General features: G+C 50.3%; 1 protein-coding gene across 1 annotated transcript; it reads left to right on the top strand.

Moving 5' to 3' along the window:
- The first annotated feature begins 6,314 nt into the window (after nt 1-6,314).
- LOC136463707 (uncharacterized) lies at nt 6,315-11,701 on the top strand. Its single transcript, XM_066462689.1, has 9 exons — nt 6,315-6,449; nt 6,535-6,762; nt 7,213-7,334; nt 8,197-8,257; nt 9,193-9,333; nt 9,925-10,032; nt 10,267-10,495; nt 10,787-11,035; nt 11,180-11,701. Exons 1-9 carry the CDS (start codon nt 6,315-6,317, stop codon nt 11,260-11,262), a joined length of 1,356 nt encoding a protein of 451 aa, XP_066318786.1. The 3' UTR covers nt 11,263-11,701.
- The last annotated feature ends 10,756 nt before the right edge of the window (nt 11,702-22,457 follow it).

The raw sequence follows: 22,457 nt of genomic DNA, 5'->3' as shown, positions 1-22,457 counted from the left end.
TCTCCTACTCCGAGGCTAGCTCGAGGTCGTCGTAGATTGGCTAGACGACGACACGTAGGGTGTCATGCTCATCGCTCTCCTTTAGGAGGGAGGCCTTCACCTCGCCGAGCTCCTTCTCCAGGCCACGGCTCTTCATCACCTTTGCCCCAAGCTTGTCATCGAGACCTATCTGAGTCACATACCGACCGTGTCAAAAGGCCTACAGCAGATTCTAGGGAGAAAGACAACAAGGGAAACCGAAGGTTTATCATCCACGTTAGCCCAAAGCTTGCGTGCCTCATCACGCTGCTGGATCACCTCAGCCTCCATGCTCTAGATCTCTTCCTGGCGCTGGCTGACCTCCGTGGCGAGTCTGGCGGCCACGCCCTTAGACGCGACCTTTAGGTCCCTCTCTCCCTCAAGCTCGCCCTCAAGGAGGTAGATCCGCTGCTGGGCATCGGCGTGCTCCTGGTGAGCCAAGTCGTGCTCCGTGCGGAGTTCCTCTATGGCCCAGAGCAAATCATCCTACTCTTTCCATAGCCGCTCGGATTCTATGACATCCATGCGTGCCCTATCAATCAGGGCCGTGAGTTTCTCCTCGGCCTCGCGGGCATGATCACGAGTGTTCACCTCCCTGGCTCGAAGGCCGGCTAGCTCCTGGTTGGTAGGGATAGGCTCACCCACCTCCTGACGAGTGGCAGCAAGCTATGCGGCTAGTCCCTCACACAGCTGCGTCTCCTCAGCGAGGCGGTCCCAAACATCCCTCTCCCGACGAAGAAATTGGGACTTCTCCCGGCTACGGACCATAAGGGACTACGGAGAGGACAAGACTTAGAGGCACGAAAAAGGAAAAAGACAGTTGGAAACATGATCACATCATACCTGGCCAACCGGGGCGATGACGTCACACAACAAGCTCAGCGCGGTGGTCAGGGCATGAACCATGGTCCCAACCTCCGTGTGGATGTTCCCCCATTCCCTCTCCTCCACGGCGTCATCAAGGGAAAAAAGCATCGCCCCCGGGTCCCGTCGGTCTGCCCATTGGATATGGGATCCTCCCCACATGTGTGGGTCACCACCCACCTAGACCAGAGACCAGGATGGCTCCATGCCGATCCCAAGCGGCACTGACCCATCTTGCGGCAGCAACTCCTTCGGAGCGCCCCTTCGGCAGTAGAGGGGGTGGGTGACATGGACGCGGAGGCCTAACCTGTCACCACATCCACTAAGGACACCTCGGGTGTGCTTTCTACCGTCTGCCCTGCCGCAGATGCGGCCACCTACACAAACGATGGCTCCGATCACGTCATCTCCGCCTATGACATCGTGGCAGCACCTGGACATGCTACGTCTACCACGGATGCCTCGAGTGCATCCTCCTCCATCCGCCCCACCACAGAGGCAGCCACCTATGCAGATGACAGCTCCAGCTACGCCGTTTCTGCCTGTGATGTCGTGGCCACCCGCGCGGATGATGGCCCGGCTACGCCGTTCCTGCCTATGACCTCGTGGCCACACCCAGCCATGCCCCATTCACCACGGGGATGCGCCCTCCTCCGTTTGCTCCCCCGCGGATGCAGCCATCGGCTACACCCCTCCAATCAACGTCATGGCCCCCCGGCACCACTCCCGCTCACCTTCGGCGTGATGCCAGCCATCTCCTGGCGCGTCTGTCGAAGGGCGAGGCTCTTCTTCGGTGCTAGCCTTAGGAGAGTCCTGCCTACATCAACACTATGAAAGACACGACGATCAGTCTACGATAAAATCCATTAAGAGTGAAGGAGCAAAGAAGTTTTTTACTCACCTCGACTCCACCGGACAGTGACATTTTGGGGCCGGTCTGCCCGACCCCGACCGCGCCTCGTCGATGTGTTCCCATTTCAAACCTTCCCTCTACTCGGATGGCCCAGACAGAGCGGGGAGGACGGTCCCTACTGGCTCTGGGGGCGCCTCGGAAGGCCCAGACGAAGTGGGTTGGCTTGATTTCGCTGGCTCCAGGGGCGCGTCCTCCCCCTCCTTCCCTAGGGCATGCCACAGGAAGGGTCCCTTCCACGGCAATGACGGGTCCTCATCCCCTCATCCCAGCTCATCCCATTGGACGGGCGACTCGGAACCAACGCCCTCTTCTTCCACTTCCTCTTCCGAACCTTGTCGCCGCCTTCCTCGGTCTAGCCTCGCCCACTGCTTCGCTCGCCATTTCACCTTCTCCTCATCTTTCTTCATCTTCCTCTTCTCGTCTGTGGTGCGGTTTGCTGCTCTCACAACCGCATGCTCTAGAAGCAGCGCGATAGAGGCCTGAAAGCCCAACCTCACGGGTAGCTCGACGAAGCCTGCGTCTAGCCACATCACGGGATGTCCCGGGATTGGGAACATGGCGTCAGACTCCTCTGTCGCTTCCTTGATGCGCTGTGTGACCTCACTGTCATGAAGTGGTCCCTAGGCGAGTATAGTCCTGCTGAGCTACGCATCAGGCGTCATCCCATACAGTGGGAGGGTGCACGCCATCAGCGACGCCACCCTCCTCGAGTGATATGCCCCGATGACACCAGTCCCACGAAGACCATGGTTTTTCAGGAGCGCGATGGCGTCTAGGAGGTCGCAGAGCCTTTTCTTTTCCTTCTCGGGGGGTCCCCACCACCACACTGGTGGCACCTCTTCGATTAGGCGTCCGGTGAAGTCCAGCAAGGGGGCAGTGGTGTTGTTCTTCATGTAGAATCGAAGCGTGTGCCATCCTTTGTTGGACCCTCGATAGTGGACAGGTCATGTACTCGGTTGTACCGGTGGCCCCAGAGGTGGATACTTGCACATCCCATCGACACGATAGGTCCCTGCTTCTCTCCCTTTTCTTTTGCAGGGAGACAGAGAAGAAGTACCCTCCATAGCTTGAAGTGGGGTTCGATCCCTAGATACCCTTCGCACAGCGTGATGAAGGTCGTGATGTGCTAGATCCCATTGGGATGCAGGTGCTGCAACTCGATCTGGTAGTGGTACAATAGTCCCCGAAGGAATGGGGGGAGAGGAATCATGACTCTGCGCTCATGGAAGGGTGCGAAGGACACAACGTAGCCATCGGGCGACGGTGACGCACTCCCTCATGACCGGGCATGAAGCCGCTCCACTGCCTCGGTTCTCCCATGGAGAAGACCACGCTTGACGAGGCCATCCACGCGCGTGTGGGGTGACATCAGAGCCTACCATGACTCCATGGGGAAGCAAGAGTGGAAGAAGAAGAACTTTGCTGACGGCAGAAGAGAGAGGACAAGAAATTCGGGCGCTAGCGGCGAAGAAAGCGGAGAAGATGAGGTTGTGGTTAAGCGTACCAGAGATGAAGGGAAGGCCCCTATTTATAGGGCAAGGGGGAGCAAGAGGCGAACCGTCTACCTCGGTTGACGCGCCTACCGTGACTCGTCACTTTGCCTCTTCGAGAGTTGTGCACACGCCACCCCCTCCTGCCCCCTCGAAGGGCGCGCCGGGACGACGGTTTCACCCCCCTCAGTGGGCCGAAAACCGCCATAGGTATGGAGGCATACGGAGCTAAAAATGCTCCCAATGCCTATTAAGGCCCAGGAGTTCGAAAGTTGGCCCACCGACGGGGTTTACAAACTGCTCTAAGGGCACCTTTAGAGTGAGGGGTGGTTAAGGATGGGCCCGCTAGAAGGCCAGCACCAGGCGCACGAGCGCTACGGGCATCCTGGCCCATGTTTGAGTCTTGGACGGTGCACGGTCCATGATTTTTTCTCGAAGAAAGGCAACAAGCCCTTGGGACGCCGGTCGAACGGGCCTAAGAACTATATGGACTGGCCATCAGGAATCTAGAGTCGGTCACCAGCTGACCCATGCTAGACCCCCGTGAATGGGAAGCCAGGGCCCCACTCAGACTAGCCCGTTAATAGCTCACCGAGCACCATGATTCGTCCATCGAGGAAAACATGGCACGCTTGAGGGAGAACGACCACAAGACGAGCTGACCCCTCGATCGGACCCCTGCTACGCGCGGGGGCTCGGGGGAAGTTGGACTCGCAAGGAGACCGAATACGCGGTCGCATGACAATGGCGGATCGATCGGATCCTAGGGGGATTGGAATCAAGAGAGATCTTTTCCGACCCCCCCGAATCTCGCGGGTGCACCAAAGAGTCCGAACGCGACGGAAAGGAATCGCGGCCCTACCAAGACATCTTGTGGCCCACAAAGGGAGATCAAGACCCTCATAATCCTTCCACCTGAAAAAACCTTTGAAGGAGTATCCTACTCCTCCGCAGGCTCGGGGCTACTGCCGGGTATCAATATTAGGGATACCTGACAGAAGAAGGTTGATGGTCATGAACGCTAACTAACACGGATGGTCAAGAGCGTATTTGGGTCTTGCCCAACCCCGAAAGTGCGGGCTCTGTGTCGCCTGATCCCGAGGGCGCGGGCTCCGTATCGCCAGACCCCTCGGGCGCGGGCTCTGTCTCGCTTGATCCCAAGGGCGCGGGCTCCGTCTAGCTAGACCCCTCGGGCGTGGTCTTCGCCTCGCCCGACCCCTCAGGCACGGACCTCGCCTCGCCAGACCCCTCGAAGGGGGATTCTGCCTCACCCGACGGGGGTCCGTACCACCTCCAACCACTATGGGTCTAAGAGTACGAACCCAAGGTCAACTTCTGACATCAGAAAAGGAGTGGGCATGTCTTGACGTGACCCGTGGCCACGACGGGCCATACCTGAGGACTCACGTCTCCAATAGTGTCGGGCGTGCCGATGTTGTGCTATCTAATCCTCGCATGACTTCCGTCAGAGATACCTGTTGACCATGCTGCCCGCCTGGATGGAATGGGGTGCCACTACTGGCTGACGATGCGTGTGGCGCCGGTGGTGAACAGGGTCGCGATGTGGAGCCGTCCCCGTCATCATCCACAGGACCGGCGGGACCCGCGTGAAGGAGATGAAGGGCACCGCGACTCTGGAGACCTTCTTCTCCCTCGCTTTTTTGCTTTCTCTTTCTCTCGTGTAGTGCGCCTTCCTCTTCATCTATAAAAGGGAAAAGAGGACGCCCCGCGAAAAGGCAATGGCTCAACGCTGAAAGGAGCTGAGTTCAACTAGACTCAACTCCATTCGATCCTTCCATCAGAGACTTCGGACCTTCTTCCTCTCTCGCTCGTTTGTAACTCATACTACGAACAAGTGCCGGTAACACGAGTAGCCTCAAACTAGATGTAGGGACATTCCGTCCGAACCAGTATAAACCCCCGTGTTCTCGAGCACACCATCCGGACTAGACGCACAAACATAAATTTACTCGTCGGCGTTCAAAACATCGTCGAGCTGCTACGTATTTGTTGGAATCAGATGCCTTAGGCTGGTTTTGCAGCGTTCATAAAGTATTAAAGCGTCTGATAATTTGCTTCGTGCTGAAGCTTTACTAGAATGATGTCCCTGTACGCAATGGTGCAGTGCTCCACGAGCCATTTTGGCAATAAATATTTGGAACTAGGTTCTCTCATGTTAATTGCAATGGTAGTGAAGGAGTACTGTTCTGATCCTCTGTAAAAGCTAGCTTATCTCTGCTTAACACAGGTGATAACTCTGGAAATATTCCAGCTCGAAATGGAAACTTCAGCATGAATAGCAACGTGATGCCTTCCGCAGTTTGCTGCAAACTTGCTAGCACATGTTGCAAAGTTCTTTGATGATCCCAAGCAAAAGGCGAAACGTAAATTAGGCAGAGCAAGTTGGCAGCTTTTTCACTCCGGATCACGCCTTTTGGCTCCCATCCTTTGCAAAAGCCGGAAAGGCTGCTGCAGTTTCGTCCCAACCCAAGTCTCTCGTAACAGGTCGTGAGGCAAGCAAAGACATGATCATCAATTCACCATGAAAGTACGTAGTAGAGTAGATCGGTGGCATGATTTCCAATCCCCTTGTCTTTTGTTTTTGACGAACGACACGATTTCCAAATCCCAAATTGCTAGCAACAGCATAGGTTAAAGGGGTACATTTGCTGAAAGGAAGTTCGATGAGCCTGACACTGCAAATCCCTGCATGTTGTTCTCTAGAAACGTCATCACGGCGTGGCGTGGTTTGTTAACCAAGGAATGGTCAGAAGAGCAACATCGCAAGTGGATTTCCACACAGTTCCACCGCGTTAATTTAATAATTAGTTAAAACTGGTGTGGTGTCTCTGCCTCTGCCTCTGCTGCCTCTCCTGCCTGGGATCCGGCTCCTTGGAAATTAGGATATCCCATCTCTGATGTCTCTCCTGCGCACCTCCCGGCTACCGCAGTTGAGAATTTCTCCTCGCCGTCTCGGCGCCTCGTCTCGCCCGCTGCCGGGCACGCTCGTCCGTCGCTCCCCACCGGCAATGGCGGCCACCACCTTCCCTCTCCTCCTCCTCCTCCTCCTCCTGATAATCCTGTCCTCATCCGCCCGCGCCGACCCCGACGCCGTGGTGTCCAGGATCGCCTTCGGATCCTGCGCCAACCAGAGCGAGCCCCAGGTGGTCGACGGAACGCCGCGCCCCACGCGGCCATGCCCGCGCATTTCGATCAATTGGTTGTGACGGGGATTGTTTCGTCGTGCAGCCCATTTGGGACGCCGTCGTGGGGTTCGGCCCGCAGGTGTTCGTCTGGCTCGGGGACAACGTCTACGGCGACAACAAGCGCCCGTTCCGGGTCTTCGGGAGGGACCGCACCGTGGGGCCCTGGAAGAACGCGCCGCGCTTCTACCCTTCCACCGAGGAGGAGCTGCGGAGGCGGTACCAGCTCGCCAGGGCGCAGCCCGGGTACGCCAGGCTCAGGGAGACCGCTCAGGTCAGGCCTCCCTTGTTTTCTCCCCCCATGGACGATCGCAGCTGCTCGTTTAATTTGCTCCTGACTAATTGCTTTGTCTTATTTCGTGTCATGGCCTCATGGGATTTGAGGGTTATATTGATACTACAATAAGATGTAGCACGGATATGCTGATGATACAGCATTACAATAATGACAAACGTACATAAAATAGAATACACACACACACACTAGAATGCACTCCCCACCCCAGTTCCCACTCCCGAGTTGGTTCTATGGCAGAGAAGAAGGCATTTTAGATAGACTTTTAATCTCCATATGTGGGCCATGGTATCATTTTGTCTCTTCGTTGATTACAGTTTACGGACGTATGTGCTGCACTTATGGACAGTATTCAACAGTGCTTCTTCTTTCCTCTTCTGAAAGATGGGAAACTGGTGTGGTGTCACTACTGAAATTCACTGATTGCAGGTTATTGGAACATGGGATGACCATGATTATGGGTTGAATGATGCAGGAAAAGAGTTTAGTGGGAAAGTGATTACTCAAAGGCTTCTCTTAGATTTCTTGGATGAACCTGAAGACAGTAAACGGTATGCACTTAGAAGCACTGGAGTTAATCTTTGTTTTCTTCATTTTTATGTTGTGTAGTTATTGTTTGTTGAATCCATTCAGACCGAGCACATTGGTATGTTATTTGTTTTCTTTAAAGCATTGTCCTACAACCTGTCTTACATACTTGTGTCCACACCCACTACCTATTTTTCCTCATTAGAAAACAGCATCCTTCGCTGGAAATACTGCATTTCATCAGCACCGCATTACTTGGGGTATTCATTTTTAAACTTGGACACTCAAACATCTGTTTAATTTTCTTATATCATTTAACCATCATACAATTCATAAGTGAGTTCTATTGTTTGCTCTGCATTTATTTCAACTAAACATGGATCACTATCAACTTATCAAGTCACTATAACGCTTGATCTCATTTAGATTTTTATTTACCTCCGGCCTTTGTTGTTGTAAGTTTAACATATATATAGTTTTTTTTGGAGGGATCAGCAGGAGTTGTCTCTTTTTACGTTCTTTAATCTCTGCTCTTGTTCTGTTCTGTAATAACATAATATAGTTCAATAGCTGTAGCAACTTTCTGGTAAATTTCTTCCATTTTTCATTTGTTTGTAGTTTCTTTCTTTATTGGAATTTAAGGTAGGATGGAATATTATTGCCATTGTTGCTCTAATGTTATTTCCTTGTTACTTTTGTGGTCACAGTAACATTAAAGTCTTCTTCCAGGATGTGACCAGACATTTCTGTTTGAGTTTCAGGATCTGCATACATACAGACATACACCCGCAGATGTCTCATAATAATCTTATTCATTTTTTAACGGTCAACAAGGGAAGAAATCTCCCTGCCTGATAATTTAATACTCTATTGTTGTTTGTTTAGGAGGAAACAAGCTGGTGTTTATGCCTCATACATGTTTGGCCCTGAAGGAAAACGTGTGAAGGTTTAGTCTCTTATGTCATGTTCAATTTTGCTGTTAACTAGAGAAGGTTTATCTAATTTCTTTTTTCAAATAGGGTGATATAACACATCATCATACTCATGATGCAGTGATTCTTGAAGTCTTTGCTATGTTCTCCTTTTTTTCATTATTATGAGTCTAGTTAGATTTCCTTCAAAACAAATTCTCAAAATGGATCATGTATCCCTTCTGGTTATCCTTAGCTCTGTTTTGGCTTCGTCATTTGTTCCTTGAATGCAAACTTATCTCAGCAATTGATACTTTGTATTTAATGATATCCAAGTTTTCAATAACTTGCTACTCTGTGAATTTGAATCCAGTCATTGCTTTGTATTTTAAAAATTCTCAAGATAAAAACAATATGAAAGTGTGTGTTCAAGAATAGATAATGGGCAAAATTAAAGATCAAGGTCAATTATGTTTGCAGGATACAAAGACAAAAAATACATTGATATCTGGTAAGCCTTAGGTTCAAATTTTTGAGTGATATAGAGCATGTCCTCCTCTTATATATGTAAACTTTGAGAACTTCACATAAAATTTTTATGGATATTTGATATTTATCCAATTTACAACAGATATTGGCCTATTAAGTTTAGTACATCGTTACAACATACGCATTTGTTACATCTTTAATTTTTATGGATATTTGATATTTATCCAATTTACACCGGATATTGCCCTAATAAGTTTAGTAAATCGCTACAACATACACATATGTTACATCTTTGCATGTCCCAATCAATGTAAAGCATCATCCCAGTAGCCATTTCAAGTATCCACAGGTGGTATAAGGTCTAGAATGGTCATCCATCCGGGCTAAATAAAAGAAATATGAACTAGTGCCTTTGCCCCTTCTGTAGCAAATTGTATTTTATCATCAATTTTGAATTAAAGTTAACAGCAATGTATTGCAGGTAATCTTGCTGGATACCAGATATCACAGAGACCCGCTATTAAGTGATGGAACTATTCTGGGAGATCCCCAGTGGCAGTGGCTAGAGAGGGAGCTTCATGGTCCTCAATCAGAGATCACCATCATTGGATCTTCGATCCAGGTAAACCTATTATTTCACATATATATATATATATATATATATATATATATATATATATATATATACTTGTTGAAAACTTTAAAAAATGTACTTCAAAAACTAATCTAGCCAGGAACCAAAGATGGTCAGATAGAAATCATATACCACAAGTTTTCACAGCAAAAGCTATTAAACTACTCACTCCCATGGAGCTTTCTGGATGCACACCTTAGTTTCCCACTAATGGGCTGCATAGAAGTTTTGAAAAAACTTCACAAACTTTTATAATGTCAGAAATCTGTATATGGAAATACACCTTACCAGAAGTTTTATTTTAGTGATAGTATAAAGTATCTGGTACTATTTGGTAGGCTGTTTTTCCCTCAAATAAAACAGATGGTACATGTGATTGTATTTGGTAACGGAATTTGAATAATACATTCACCTATTTGGCAGCTCTTCAATGGGCAAAGAATATCCTACTGATTCATCGCTCTATATTTTATGTCTTAATGCTTTCACTATAATAAGCAATTGCATTTTCTTTCATTTTTTTATATGCTATATGCAGTGTAACTTCCATTTGTATAATAGCTATGTTCCAATGTACAGGTAGTATCTAATCTTTCAACCACTACTGGGCCTTTGTTCTATGTGGAGTCCTGGGCACGCTTCCCAAGGGAGAGAGAAAGGCTGTTCAGATTGATTGATAGTAGTAAGGTTGGTTACTATTACTTTCCTGTGGACAAGCTATTATTCAGGGTCTAAGCCTTTCCATAAATAATAAAATGCAGAGTCGCAAAAAAAAATTAAAAAAATGCAGTAGTTGCTAGCATATCTCCTTCAATTAACTTTTGAAGGAATCCTGAGTCTTCTAGAAGATACCATGATACCAGATGTTTTATGTGTTCATTACTCTTATGAAACATCTATGGACTGTGTGACTATTTGCAGAGACCTGGAGTGATATTTATTAGTGGGGATGTCCATTTCGGAGAAATCACCAGATTCGACTGTGGAGCTCAATACCCGTCGTACGATGTTACTTCGAGTGGTCTTACCCAGTCTGTCGACAACGCTGTGCCAGAAGTTTTTCAACCTCTTATGAGACTTCTGGCAGTACTAACACCAACTACCATGCGAGTTTTGAGCCCAAATTGCCTGTATAAATCATGCACAACAGGTACAACTCTTTCTTGGGTAGAACCTTGTAAGTATGAATCCATCAGTGTCGGATAGCTTGTTTTGTTTTACTGAATTTCTTAGTTTTTTAAGATCAAAGGTCCTTTCTGTTCTTTTTGAACCAGTAAGCTGTTGATTCTGGACAAAACTGAAACTCTCCAAAAAACTGTAAAATGTTATCATAGGATATCTTAAGGCACTGCTAAGATTTCTCTATGCTTATCTTATTTCCTGCTGTGTTCTGTTTTGGTTATACTTGTACTGTTAAATCATTTGTGTTTTGCTGTTACAGGCCAACCAAATTTCGGAGCAATTGAAATTGATTGGAACGCTGTACCTCTGCAGATTAAACTTGAACTAAAAGATGTTGAGGGTCGTTCTGTTCACAGTGTAGAGTTCCCTATATCTGAACTGCAGTTCTCGGATGGGCACGCAATCAAAAGACAACCCCATACATTCCAACGTCACTGTACTCTCGAAACAGAGCTCCCATGGCTAACACGATACCGGCTTGCTCTGATGTTATTTGTCACCATAGCTGGTATGCTATTGACATCCATCTCAATCATTCCAACCATATATATAAATCTACATTATAAGTTTATAACCCCACTGAACAGTCTTGTAGATGTTTTGTGTTGGACCTTCGGATATCTTCATAATTCCCCTATTTTTTTTCCTGCAGTTTTTGTCGTTGCTGTGGTGCTTCTAGCAGTCACCTGCTTGTCAAACTTTACTAAGTCCAGTAAGAAAAGCAAAAAGGAATAGCTGTGAGGTGCGGAGGACAAACGAAGATTCGGTCCAGCTAAGCTAGATTTCACACTGACCAGGATCCTATACCACAGACCATGCCTTGAGCAGACAAGAACCAGATGGCACCGCAGTATCAATGAGTACACTATGCTGTTCAATTTGCAAAGCGCAGATTGGATAGGTATGTTAGCTAACTAGGACAGTAACATACAACCATGTACTGCATCGTGTAGCCTAGCTTTCTGAATCGTTGTTTCCCGTCTCATGTCTTCCGTCCTGTTTGTGTTTCTGGTAACTGGTAAGCATTACACTGTTGAGTAAAATCTTGGAGGTGGGGGTGTCCCACAAGTAGTCAGCCAACTAGTTACGCGAGCTTACAGCTTAGTGATACACTTTAACAGAGCTCGAGAGACATTCAGCCTGTTCGCTTGTTGCTTTCAGCCAGGGCTTATCAGCTAGCCAACAGTGTTTTTCTCTCACAACAAACCAGCACTAGCCGGGCTTATCAGTCCAAAAATCAACCAGCGAACAGGCCGAGTATGTGATGCTGATGTGAAATCGACTTGCGAGTACAAGAACTGCATATTCAACACGCGGTTGCTAATATGAATTGAGAAATCGGTGTTCGAGCTGCACGCAGATCCTGAAACCGCTTAGCGGCTTAGTGAGACGACGTTGTGGATCAATGTTGAGATCTATTGTATGTTAGCATCTGAACAATACTTTAGGTAAAGGAAACCACAGTATATAAGAAAAGTCATGCGGTACTGAAATATATTAGAGGTTTGAAAAGAAGTGTAGTAGTACGTGCGGATTATAATGATCAAGTCGTGATTCATAACCACCTCTCATATTTGGTCCCAATACGAGATAAGTACTGTATGAGGGTCATTTTCTTCTCTAATACAATGAAGCTCAGCTCTCCTGTGTTTAAAAAAACAAACTATTTGGATAATTAGCAGGAGAAGCCTTAGTGAACTAATAACTAAGCACATTTTTTTTAAAAAAGGTAAAGATATTGAAGGTTTAATTTTTGGGGTGCCCAAGTAAAATATATGTGGCCTTTTTGTGTAATTTGTGATACAAAATAAAAACTATCTGACTCTTTAGCCCTCCCCAATTTCCTAGGCTCAACAGGGCCAGAACCAAGTAACTTTTTGGGGTGCCCAAGTAAGACGGATGGACCTCCCGAATTTCCTAGGATCAACCGTTGGGTTGGGGCCAGAACCACGTCACTACACCAACTATTTAGCCCTCCATCTGACTAGAGTGACAGGCTCGCGCGACCGAGCTCGAGGCTGGCGCGTGGGAAGTGTGCTTTCTTAAGCTGGGTTGCTAAGAGTGTGACTAGCGGTATGGGACTAAACAGAGCGCTTGGTTTGCAGAGACAGTGCGAGAATGCATTTATAGTCTGCGCGCGCTTTTGCTAATCTTCTTAGGCGCTGCCTTGTCTGCACGCCGCCTGTCAAGGCTGAACAGTGAAGAGGACTCGATAGATTCATGTACAATGGCTGCAACTGTCATAGCTTAGCTAATTCACCAATTGCTATGCTAGTTAAACAGTGTCAATTCAGTTATAAGTGTAATCCTTAGATAAGATTATAATACCAACCAGCCCCTTAATGCCATCAGATCAGAAACTGGCACCTGATGAAGCTCTCGTTTCTCGGCTGTCCGCACCGTTCGTACGTGCACTGCAACAAACTACTCGTAGTAGTTAAACTTCCATATCACAACGGCCAACAAACACAGAGGGCCTCCGCCAGCTATTGCTGATCAGGCCGGCCCATCAACGGCAATGAGGCGCCGTGCCCCCTGGACCAAAATAAAGGAAAAAGTCCACGTTACCTCTCTCAATTTTTGTAAAAATCTGTTTTTCCTCTCTAAACTCTAAAACCAGATAAACCACCTCCCTAAACTTTTGAAATAGTTCGTTTTACCTACCTCACCGGTTATAAGTGGTTTTCAAAGACGGTTTTATCTCTTTTATTTTTTATTTATTTCGACTAAATCTTTAAAAAATCATAGTAAATCACAGAAACATCATAAAATAGAACATCTAATTTTATTGGACTCCACGTGAGTAGATCTACATAGTGAACATATAATATGGTATACTTTAGTATAATTTTTTTTGTTGAAACTTTAGATCTATGTTTTTTCTGTAATTAATTCATAACTGCAGCTTCTATGGTCCAAATGAGGTGAAAATTTTTATGTAAATTTTTTTTCGAAGATTTACAGAAAAGCATAGATCTAAAGGTACAATAAAAATTTTCTACTAAAGAATATCATGTTATATATTTACTGTATAGATCTACTCACGTGGAGTCCAACAAAATTGGATTTTTTATTTTATTTTATGTTTTTTCTGTGATTTACTATGATTTTTTAAAGGTTCAGCCGAAATAAATAAAAGGAAAAAAAACAAAACAGCCTTTGAAAAACGCTTATAACCGGGAGGTAAAATGAACGGTTTAAAAAGTTCAGGGGGTGTTTTACCCGGTTGTAGAGATCAAGTAGAAAAAGTAGACTTTCGTAAAAGTTTAAGGAAATAATGTGGACTTTTTCCCCCAATAAAACCCGCCTCATTTTCATGGGCGTCAGCCTCTTTTGATGCAGTCACAGCCTCACAGTCAGGCACGCGCTGCCACACCACACACATCGGCCGGCGAGCTGTACGGGGCTGATGAAGGACGAGAGTTTTGTTATTTCAGTAAAAACGCCCCCAAGTTAATTAAGCTAGTAAAGGGAAATAAAGTTTTGAAATTGATGTATGTCCATGTACAACACTACATATACAGATAAGAACGCAATGCTCGGCATTTGCATCTTTTGTTCAGCTGCGCCATCCGTTTATAATTGATTGACAAGTGCTCTTGACGTCCATAGCCCCACATCAACTTTGTGTCCATGGCCGGACGTGGAAAATGTCCGGTAAGGGCAAATGCGTGTAAACATGTGCCATTGTAAACTTTTGTATTAATCCATGTAACCCTTAAAATGAGTTGTTTCGTAGTGGCTTGATATTGTATCCCTTTTATCAGTACATCGGTGAAAGTGATGAAAATATATGGCGACACACGATGGTGCCTTTATATAGATGGTCAATATTTGGCGTCACTCCAACTACAAAACTCGATGGCTCGTGGCTCGCGCCCTTGACCATGTCTTTCTTTGGAAGTTGAACCAAATCTTGAAATTGTTAGATTTTTTTTCTCCTAGCAATTTCTGGCCCGTTAGTCGTTGTTGGGACTCATCCTTTTAGTGTTAGAGATGGTTAGTTTTCGCATACACAAGGAAGTACAAAAAATTAGAACCCACTCACTCTATTTTGGCAGGGAGGCTTCAACTTGTCAGTCATTTATTTTTAGGAAAAAAAACAATACTCCCTCCGTACTTAAATAAAAGTCGTTTTGGACAGCGACACTGTCTCCATAGCTTAACTTTGACTACTTATTTTTATAAAAATATTTATCAAAAAGTGATATATGTAAATTTTTGTGAATGTATTTTTTAAAACAAATCTATACATATGATTTTTATATTTTTAAACTCAACAACTAAAAAAATTATTTATATTTAAGTCTTGTGCGACTTTATTTTTTAGTATTATGGAGGGAGTAGCTAACAAAAAAAGAGCTGTTTGAGTATGGAGGGACGTAAAAAAAGAGTCTGTAGGAGGAGATAGTTTGCGAGCCCACGCTCCACGAAGCAGGCTGCGCGTGCACACAGCCTGGCGACAAACGACATGGGACTTGAGCATCGGGCTCAACCCTTTGCCGCCGTGACAACGTGGAAGCCCAGGCTCGGCGAGATCAGGGGCTTCGGGCCGGGGCGAACCCGACCCCATTTTTACCCGCCGGCGCGATTGCCGGCCTCCCGGGCCAATGCCACCCCCCATTCAGCAACGGCCCAAGTGTGCCACCCCCTATTCAGCAACGGCCCAAGTCCGCGCGCGCCTTCGACGGCCTGACTGCACTCCTCGCAGTGTCCACGGGCCTAACAGAGCACCCGTCTTTCCTAACGGGCCTCATCAACAGGTCAGCGTGGCTCACACTCCAGGTCAGCGTGGCTCACACTCCCTGTGTGGGCTTACAGGGCTGCACCCAACAACAGCGTAACTTGGCCGGGGCAACCACCTGGGCTGGCTGGGCTGGCTTTTGACATGGGCTCGAGCAAACTCGTCCTCCAACCAACTCTTTAGCCCTCCAAAGCTGGAGTAACAGGCACCAGCTACGGTGCTCGGCTGACGCGCGCGTTGAGGGATGGCATTTTAAGCTGGTTAGCTCAACGTTCGGTAAGCAGTATGGTGCTAATGTGGGAGCAAGCGCTCGGGTGTTTGTTGCTTTCTTTTGCTGCTCCGTGACGTGAGATGTCCACCTTAGATGGGCCGGTTGACCTCCTGCACGGTTGTTCGACGATGCGTTCCTCAAATCAAAAGAAAAAAAGTTCTACGGTGCAGGATCGGATAGGCTGATCAGCCCACGGTACCAAGGATTGCACTGGCAGTCAGAAAGACAGGCACATAGGCCCTGTTTGCTTGTCTTAAAAATGGTTTGTTTGGCTTCTTTTTTTAGTCGGAACAGTATTTTTCTCTCACAATAATTCAGCCAGAACAGTATTTTTTAGCCAGTTTCAGTCAAGTTTCAGACCAGCGAACGGGGCCATAGCATCAACGCCAAGTCTTTTTGCTAAAAATAAAAAATCAAAGCAAGTTTTTTTTGTCATGGCCTTTACGATTCCTTTTCAAATTTATGTCTAATGTTTGTCGGATAGTTACAGCTCTTCCTTAAGGAAAATGAAAAAATAAATATGTCTTTAGCTATTTGTCGGGTACCATAAAAAGGGGTCCCCTAAGCAAGAACCAAAAAAATCGCTTAGACCCTGTGAAAATCGAAGCCAAAAGACAACTACCGGCTAACCCCCACCTTATCCGAGGCTCGGCTGGACCGCCCGGCCCACCTCGAACAGCTCTCCGCCTCGCTCGAGGCCCCGCACGCAAGGCCTCGGACGGAGTACCGATTCTCCATCTCGCTCAAGGCCTCGCACGAAAGGCCTCGGACGGGGAACCGATTCTCCGTCCCGCTCGAGGCCTCGCACGAAAGGCCTCGGACGAGGAACCGATTCTCCGTCTCGATCTAGGCCCCGCACGTAAAGCCTCGGACGAGGCGCCGATTCTCCGCCTCGCTCGAGGCCAGCTCGACGACAACCCCGTCGCCTCCGCCTCGACCGATTTCCTTGACAGAACGTCACGTCCAAATGATGCGACCAACCACTCCCGCGACATCAGTCGGATGACGGCTCGGCACAGCGGAGTGACTGACGAGATGGGAGTCGCATCGACACCATGTCGTCCGGGACAGAACGGGGCAGGGGTTACCGGCCGCTGTGCTCGGCACTGTGCCCACGACTAACGCCCGTGCTACACTATGCTGCCTACCCCCCAACTGCTCCGAGGACAGCGCGGCGTGGGGAGACAGGTTCGGGTCCCTGTAGCCTCGGAATCAGTGTACAGGACCAACTACTCGCTCCGAGCCTCAGCAATCCGCTTCAGGGTCTCGGCAGCCTCGGGATTCGCGCCCGCCGAGCCTCCCACGATGGTTCGACTTCTGCACCAACTGAGCCTCGGCTCTCTACACTGTCGACATACAGCGACCGGCACATCGTCCGCCATGCCCTGCTTCAAGCTATCACTAGAGCTCCCACGTCGCTCATAATCGGGCGTGACCGACACGTCGCTCCAGTACATCAAGGACAGGACTGCTCCATCGACCATGCCGCCATAGTGGCAAGCTACAGGGCTCAGACACGCCACCTCCGCTCACAAGATGCCGTGTAGCGAACATATGTATCACCCCCGTCCCCCCTTCAACTATAAAAAGGAGTGACCAGGGCCATTTCTAGGGACGAACAGAGGGACACGAGCTCACGGGTTCACAAACTCACGCACAGACAGACGGAGATTCAAACACACACACACACACGCAACGCTCAATACTCTGTAATACGCATGCCCCCTCGCTACCTAAGATCAACGTCTCAAGCAACCCACACCGCTCCCCGTAGAGACCTAGGACTAGCTCCCTCTCTCGCCCTGCTTGTAACCCCCTACTACAAGCACCTCGGTGCAAGGAATACAAGATCGCTCTCTCAGACTGGACGTAGGGCACCTATTGCCTGAACCAGTATAAACCTTGTGTCTCTTTGCATCACCATCCGGGATTAGGGGCACGCAGTACATTTTCACTAGTTGGTTGAGGGCTCGTCGGTCCAAAACACCGATAGTTGGCGCGCCAGGTAGGGGCTTTGCTACGTGTTAGCTCAGTCATCCCAACAAGTTCCGGATGGCAGACCCAGTGCGACCACTTCATCTCAGCACGGTGATTTGGTTTGGGAGCCTAGAGTTCATGTCTCTAGGATCTGAGTATGATATGGTACTCCTCACGCCCAGAGCCCCACCGACCAATGACGACACCACGCACCAGTAGCCCAGGCGCAGGCGGCGCCTAGGCCACCGCTCTTGTCACGCTCGCCAGGCACGACGCGGGCAGGACCACCCCGACATCGCGCAAGCTCAGGGCAAGGCATCGTGCTCCGCCGGTACCCCATGCCTGGCTATTGATACGGAGTCCCTGGTTGGGGACCTATCCAGCTTAAGCCTGGGCAAGGGAAAGACACCAGTGGCATGCAGTGACGCCCCATCATCAAGCTCTGCCCCGCCACCTCCCGAGGTGTTGACTCCGGTGGAGCAAAGCCCGGCGATGGCACCATCCCCGTACCCTTTCGAGTTGAGAAATGCCACCGCCACCTATGCTTCCGCCTACGCTTTCGCTCATGCGGAGCCCTCAGGACGCCACCAACGCTTCGCCCTCGACCTCGACGCCACTACCTTGACCCACACCCATGCTTACTCCTCGGAGGAGGACGAGGCGTGGGCCAGAGCAGACTTCTCCAAGCTTCGCGACCCTGAAGCCATGCGCTGCTTCCTGGCCGCAAGCGACTACTGCTTCGGCTACTTCGACTCCGATGACGAAGGCACTTACGACCCCACTCGCGAGTGCTTCCACATCGGGCTCGGGATGCCGAGAGCGAGCGATGAGGACGAAGGGACAGACAACCGCTCCCCACCCCCCAAGGGGCAGGTGCCACCGTGCCTCCACGCGTCGAGCCCCGGGCAGCACGGAACGAGAACCTTGCCCCCGAGGAACATCGACGCCTTGACTTGGAGCAGCTCCGTGAGCTTCAGGCCAAGGTCGAACAAGACCGATTCCTTCTGCAGCAGCTCCGAGACACTCTCGAGCGAGAGCAGCGGGGTTGTGGTGATGGCGGAGCAGCCCGACGGAGGGCTCGCGACATCCACCACCGCATCAACAACGACGTAGGGGGCGAGCAACCCCCTATCTTCAATTGCGCTAGCCAGAACGTCACGGCAGCGACGATGCTACTCCAGACTATGCCCGAGCCCTCTACCACAGAGGGGCGACTGGCCCACGGCGAGCTCCGAGACCGCCACGGTACAGCAGGCCAAAAGCTCTACCTCTAGACGGCGCGGAGGCGCCTTGGAACTACCCGCGGCATCGCCTCAGCAGAGTAGAGAGGCCTCGGTTCGTCCCAAGCCTGCTCGGGCACCAACGGCCAACAGGGCCCCCTCGGTGCACGATCGCCTTGGCGACCGACGCGAGGCACAAGGCGACCACGATGTGGTCAGCAGGCGACGGCGCCACGACAATGAGGGGCCCGCCCGAGGCTACCACCCACACCGAGGCAGTCGCTATGACAGTAGGGAGGACCATAGTCCTTCTCCTAGGCCACCTGGCCCTCGAGTCTTTAGCAGGGCCATCCACAGCGCTAACTTCCCGGGCCGGTTTTGGCAACCGGCCAACCTCACAAAGTATAGCAGCGAGACCAACCCCGAGCTTTGGCTGGCCGATTACCGCCTGGCTTGTTAGCTAGGCGGTGCAGACGATGACCTGCTCATCATCCGCAACCACTCGTTGTTCCTGTCAAACTTGGCGTGAGCCTGGCTCGAACACCTCTCTCCCTCGCAAATCCACAACTGGCGCAACTTGGTAAAGGTCTTCGTCGGGAATTTCTAGGGCACATACGTGTGCCCCGGGAACTCCTGGGACCTCAAGAGTTGTCGCTAGGGGTCAGACGAGTCTCTTCGAGACTTCATCCAGCGCTTCTCCAAGCAGTGCAACGAGTTGCCTAGCATTGGCGACTCAGAAGTTGTCCAGGCTTTCCTCTCCGGCACCACCTACCAAGACTTGGTCCGAGAGTTAGGCCGGAACGTGCCAACCTTAGCGGCCGTGCTCCTCGACATCGCCACCAACTTCGCCTCAGGCGAAGATGCCGTCGGGGCCATCTTCCCCGACAACGACGCCAAGGGGAAGCGAAGGGACGAGGCCCCCGGGGCCTCGGCTCCCCACCTCCCCAATAAAAGGAAAAAGGGTCACCAAGGGAAGTAGGAGGTCCTCGAGGCCGGTCTAGTCATGGCCGTAGACCGCAAGAATCCCTAAGGCCCTAGAGGCCCCGGGCTCTTCGACGATATGCTTAAGAAACCCTACCCTTACCACCAGGGCCCGGTGAAACACACCCTCGAAGAGTGCACCATGCTTCGGCGTTACTACACCAAGCTCGGACTCCCCAGCGACGATGCCCAGATGAGGGGCGCCGACGATAGGGACAACAACAAGGACGACGGGTTTCCCGAGGTGCACAACGCCTTCATGATCTTTGGCGGGCCCTCAGCGTGCCTCATGGCACGCCAGCGAAAGAGGGAGCGCCAGGAGGTCTTCTCAGTGAAGGTGGCCGCTCCCCAGTACCTCGACTGGTCTCAGGAGGTGATCACCTTTGATCAGGATGACCACCCTGATTATGTCCCAAACCCAGGGCAGTACCCGCTCGTTGTCGACCCCATCATCGGTAACACCTGGCTTACCAAGGTGTTGATGGACGGAGGCAGCGGCATCAACATCCTCTACGCCAACACCCTGGAGCTCCTAGAGCTCGACCGGTCATAGCTTCGGGGTGATGCCGTGCCTTTCCACGGCATCGTGCTGGGGAAACACACGCGACCCCTCGGGCGCATCGACTTGCCCGTCTGCTTTGGTACTCCCTCCAACTACCACAAGGAGGTCCTCACCTTCGAGGTGGTTGGGTTCAAGGGAACCTACCACGCCATCCTAGGGCGGTCGTGCTACGCCAAGTTCATGGTGGTCCCCAACTACACCTACCTCAAGCTCAAGATGTCGGGCCCCAACGGCGTCATCACTGTTGAGTCCACGTACGAGCATGCATACAACTGCGACGTCGAATGCATCGAGTACGCCGAGGCTCTCGTGGAGGCTGAGACCCTCATCATCAACCACGACCGGCTCGATAGCGAGGCGCCTGACTCCAAGCGTCGCGCCAGGACTTTCGAGCCCACGGAGGTCGTCAAGCTCGTCTCGGTCGACCCCACCTGCTCCGACGATCGGGCGCTGAGGATCAGCGCCACCCTCGACATCAAATAGGAAGCTGTGCTCGTCGACTTTCTTCACACGAATGCCGATCTATTCGCGTGGAGTCCCTCGGACATGCCGAGCATACCGAGGGAGGTCACCGAGCACGCCTTGGACGTCCAGGCTGGCTCTAGACCGGTGAAGCAGCGCCTGCACCGATTCGACGAGGAAAAGCGCAGGGCCATCAGCGAGGACGTGTAGAAGCTTTTGGTGGCCAGATTCATCAAGGAAGTGTCCCATCCGGAGTGGTTAGCTAATCCTGTATTAATTAAGAAGAAAAATGGGAAGTGGAGGATGTGTGTAGACTACACTGGTTTGAATAAAGCATGCCCAAAGGTCCCTTTCCCATTACCTCGAATCGACCAAATCGTTGACTCCACCGCGGGATGTGAAACCCTATCCTTCCTTGATGCGTATTCCGATTACCATCAAATCAAGATGAAAGAGTCCGACCAGCTCGTGACTTCTTTCATCACCCCATTCGGCATGTACTACTATGTGACTATGCTGTTCGGCCTCAGAAACACAGGGGCCACATACCAGCGGTGCATGACCCAGGTCTTTGGCGAGCACATCGGGCGAACCGTCGAGGCCTACATGGACGACATCGTGGTCAAGTCTAGGAAGGCTAGTGATCTCGTCAATGACTTGGAGATAACCTTCAAATGCCTCAGAGAGAAGGGCATCAAGCTCAACCCTGAGAAGTGTGTCTTCGGGGTCCCTCGAGGCATGCTCTTAGGATTCATAGTCTCGGAACGCGGCATCGAGGCCAACCCGGAGAAGGTCTTGGTCGTGACCAACATGGGGCCAATCCGAGACCTCAAGGGAGTATAGAGGGTTATGGGATGCCTTATGGCCCTGAGCCGCTTCATCTCGTGCCTTGGCGAAAAAGGCTTGTCTCTATACCGCCTCTTGAGAAAATCCGAACGCTTTTCATGAACCCTCGAGGCCGAAGAAGCCCTCACCAAGCTCAAGGTATTGCTCACCAATCCTCCTATCCTGGTACCACCGGCCAAGGGCGAGGCCCTCTTACTCTACGTCACCGCAACGACCCAAGTGGTCAGCACGGCCATGGTGGTCGAGAGGCAGGAAGAAGGGCATGCTCTACCCATCCAATGACCTGTTTACTTTATCAGTGAAGTGCTCTCCGAGACCAAGACGGGCTACTCCCACATCCAGAAACTTATCTACACCGTAGTCTTGGCTAGACGCAAGCTGCGTCACTACTTCGAGTCTCACCCGGTGACCATGGGGTCGTCTTTCCCTCTGGGAGAGATAATCCATAACCGAGAGGCCTCGGGTAGGGTAGTCAAGTGGGCCGTCAAACTCATGAGGGAAGCCCTATCTTTTGCACCTCGGAAAGCAATTAAATCTCAGGTCTTGGCCGATTTTGTGGCTGAGTAGACTGACACCCAGCTGCCACCTGCTCAAGTCCAGGCGGAATGCTGGACCATATACTTTGATGGGTCCCTGATGAAGACTAGGGCAGGCGCGGGTCTACTCTTCATCTCACCCCTTGGAGTGCATATGCGCTACATGATTCGGCTCCACTTTGCCACCTCCAACAATGCAGCCAAGTACAAAGCCCTCGTCAACGGCTTGCAGATCGCCATCGAACTTGGAGTACGGCGTCTCGACGTACAAGGTGATTCATAGCTCGTCGTCGATCAAGTGATGAAGGAATCGAACTGCCATGACCCCAAA

The sequence above is a fragment of the Miscanthus floridulus genome, chromosome 7 (assembly GCF_019320115.1).
Source record: "Miscanthus floridulus cultivar M001 chromosome 7, ASM1932011v1, whole genome shotgun sequence".
NCBI classification, from domain to species: Eukaryota; Viridiplantae; Streptophyta; class Magnoliopsida; order Poales; family Poaceae; genus Miscanthus; species Miscanthus floridulus.
Note: the sequence above shows the minus strand (reverse complement) of the source record. Positions and strands in the feature narration are given on the sequence as shown.

Coding starts and splice junctions, on each gene's coding strand:
- LOC136463707 (XM_066462689.1), top strand. CDS start 6,315: ATGGCGGCCACCACCTTCCCTCTCCTCCTCCTCCTCCTCCTCCTGATA. Junction 6,763..7,212: donor GGCTCAGGGAGACCGCTCAG/GTCAGGCCTCCC, acceptor CACTGATTGCAG/GTTATTGGAACATGGGATGA. Junction 11,036..11,179: donor GTTATTTGTCACCATAGCTG/GTATGCTATTGA, acceptor TTTTTCCTGCAG/TTTTTGTCGTTGCTGTGGTG.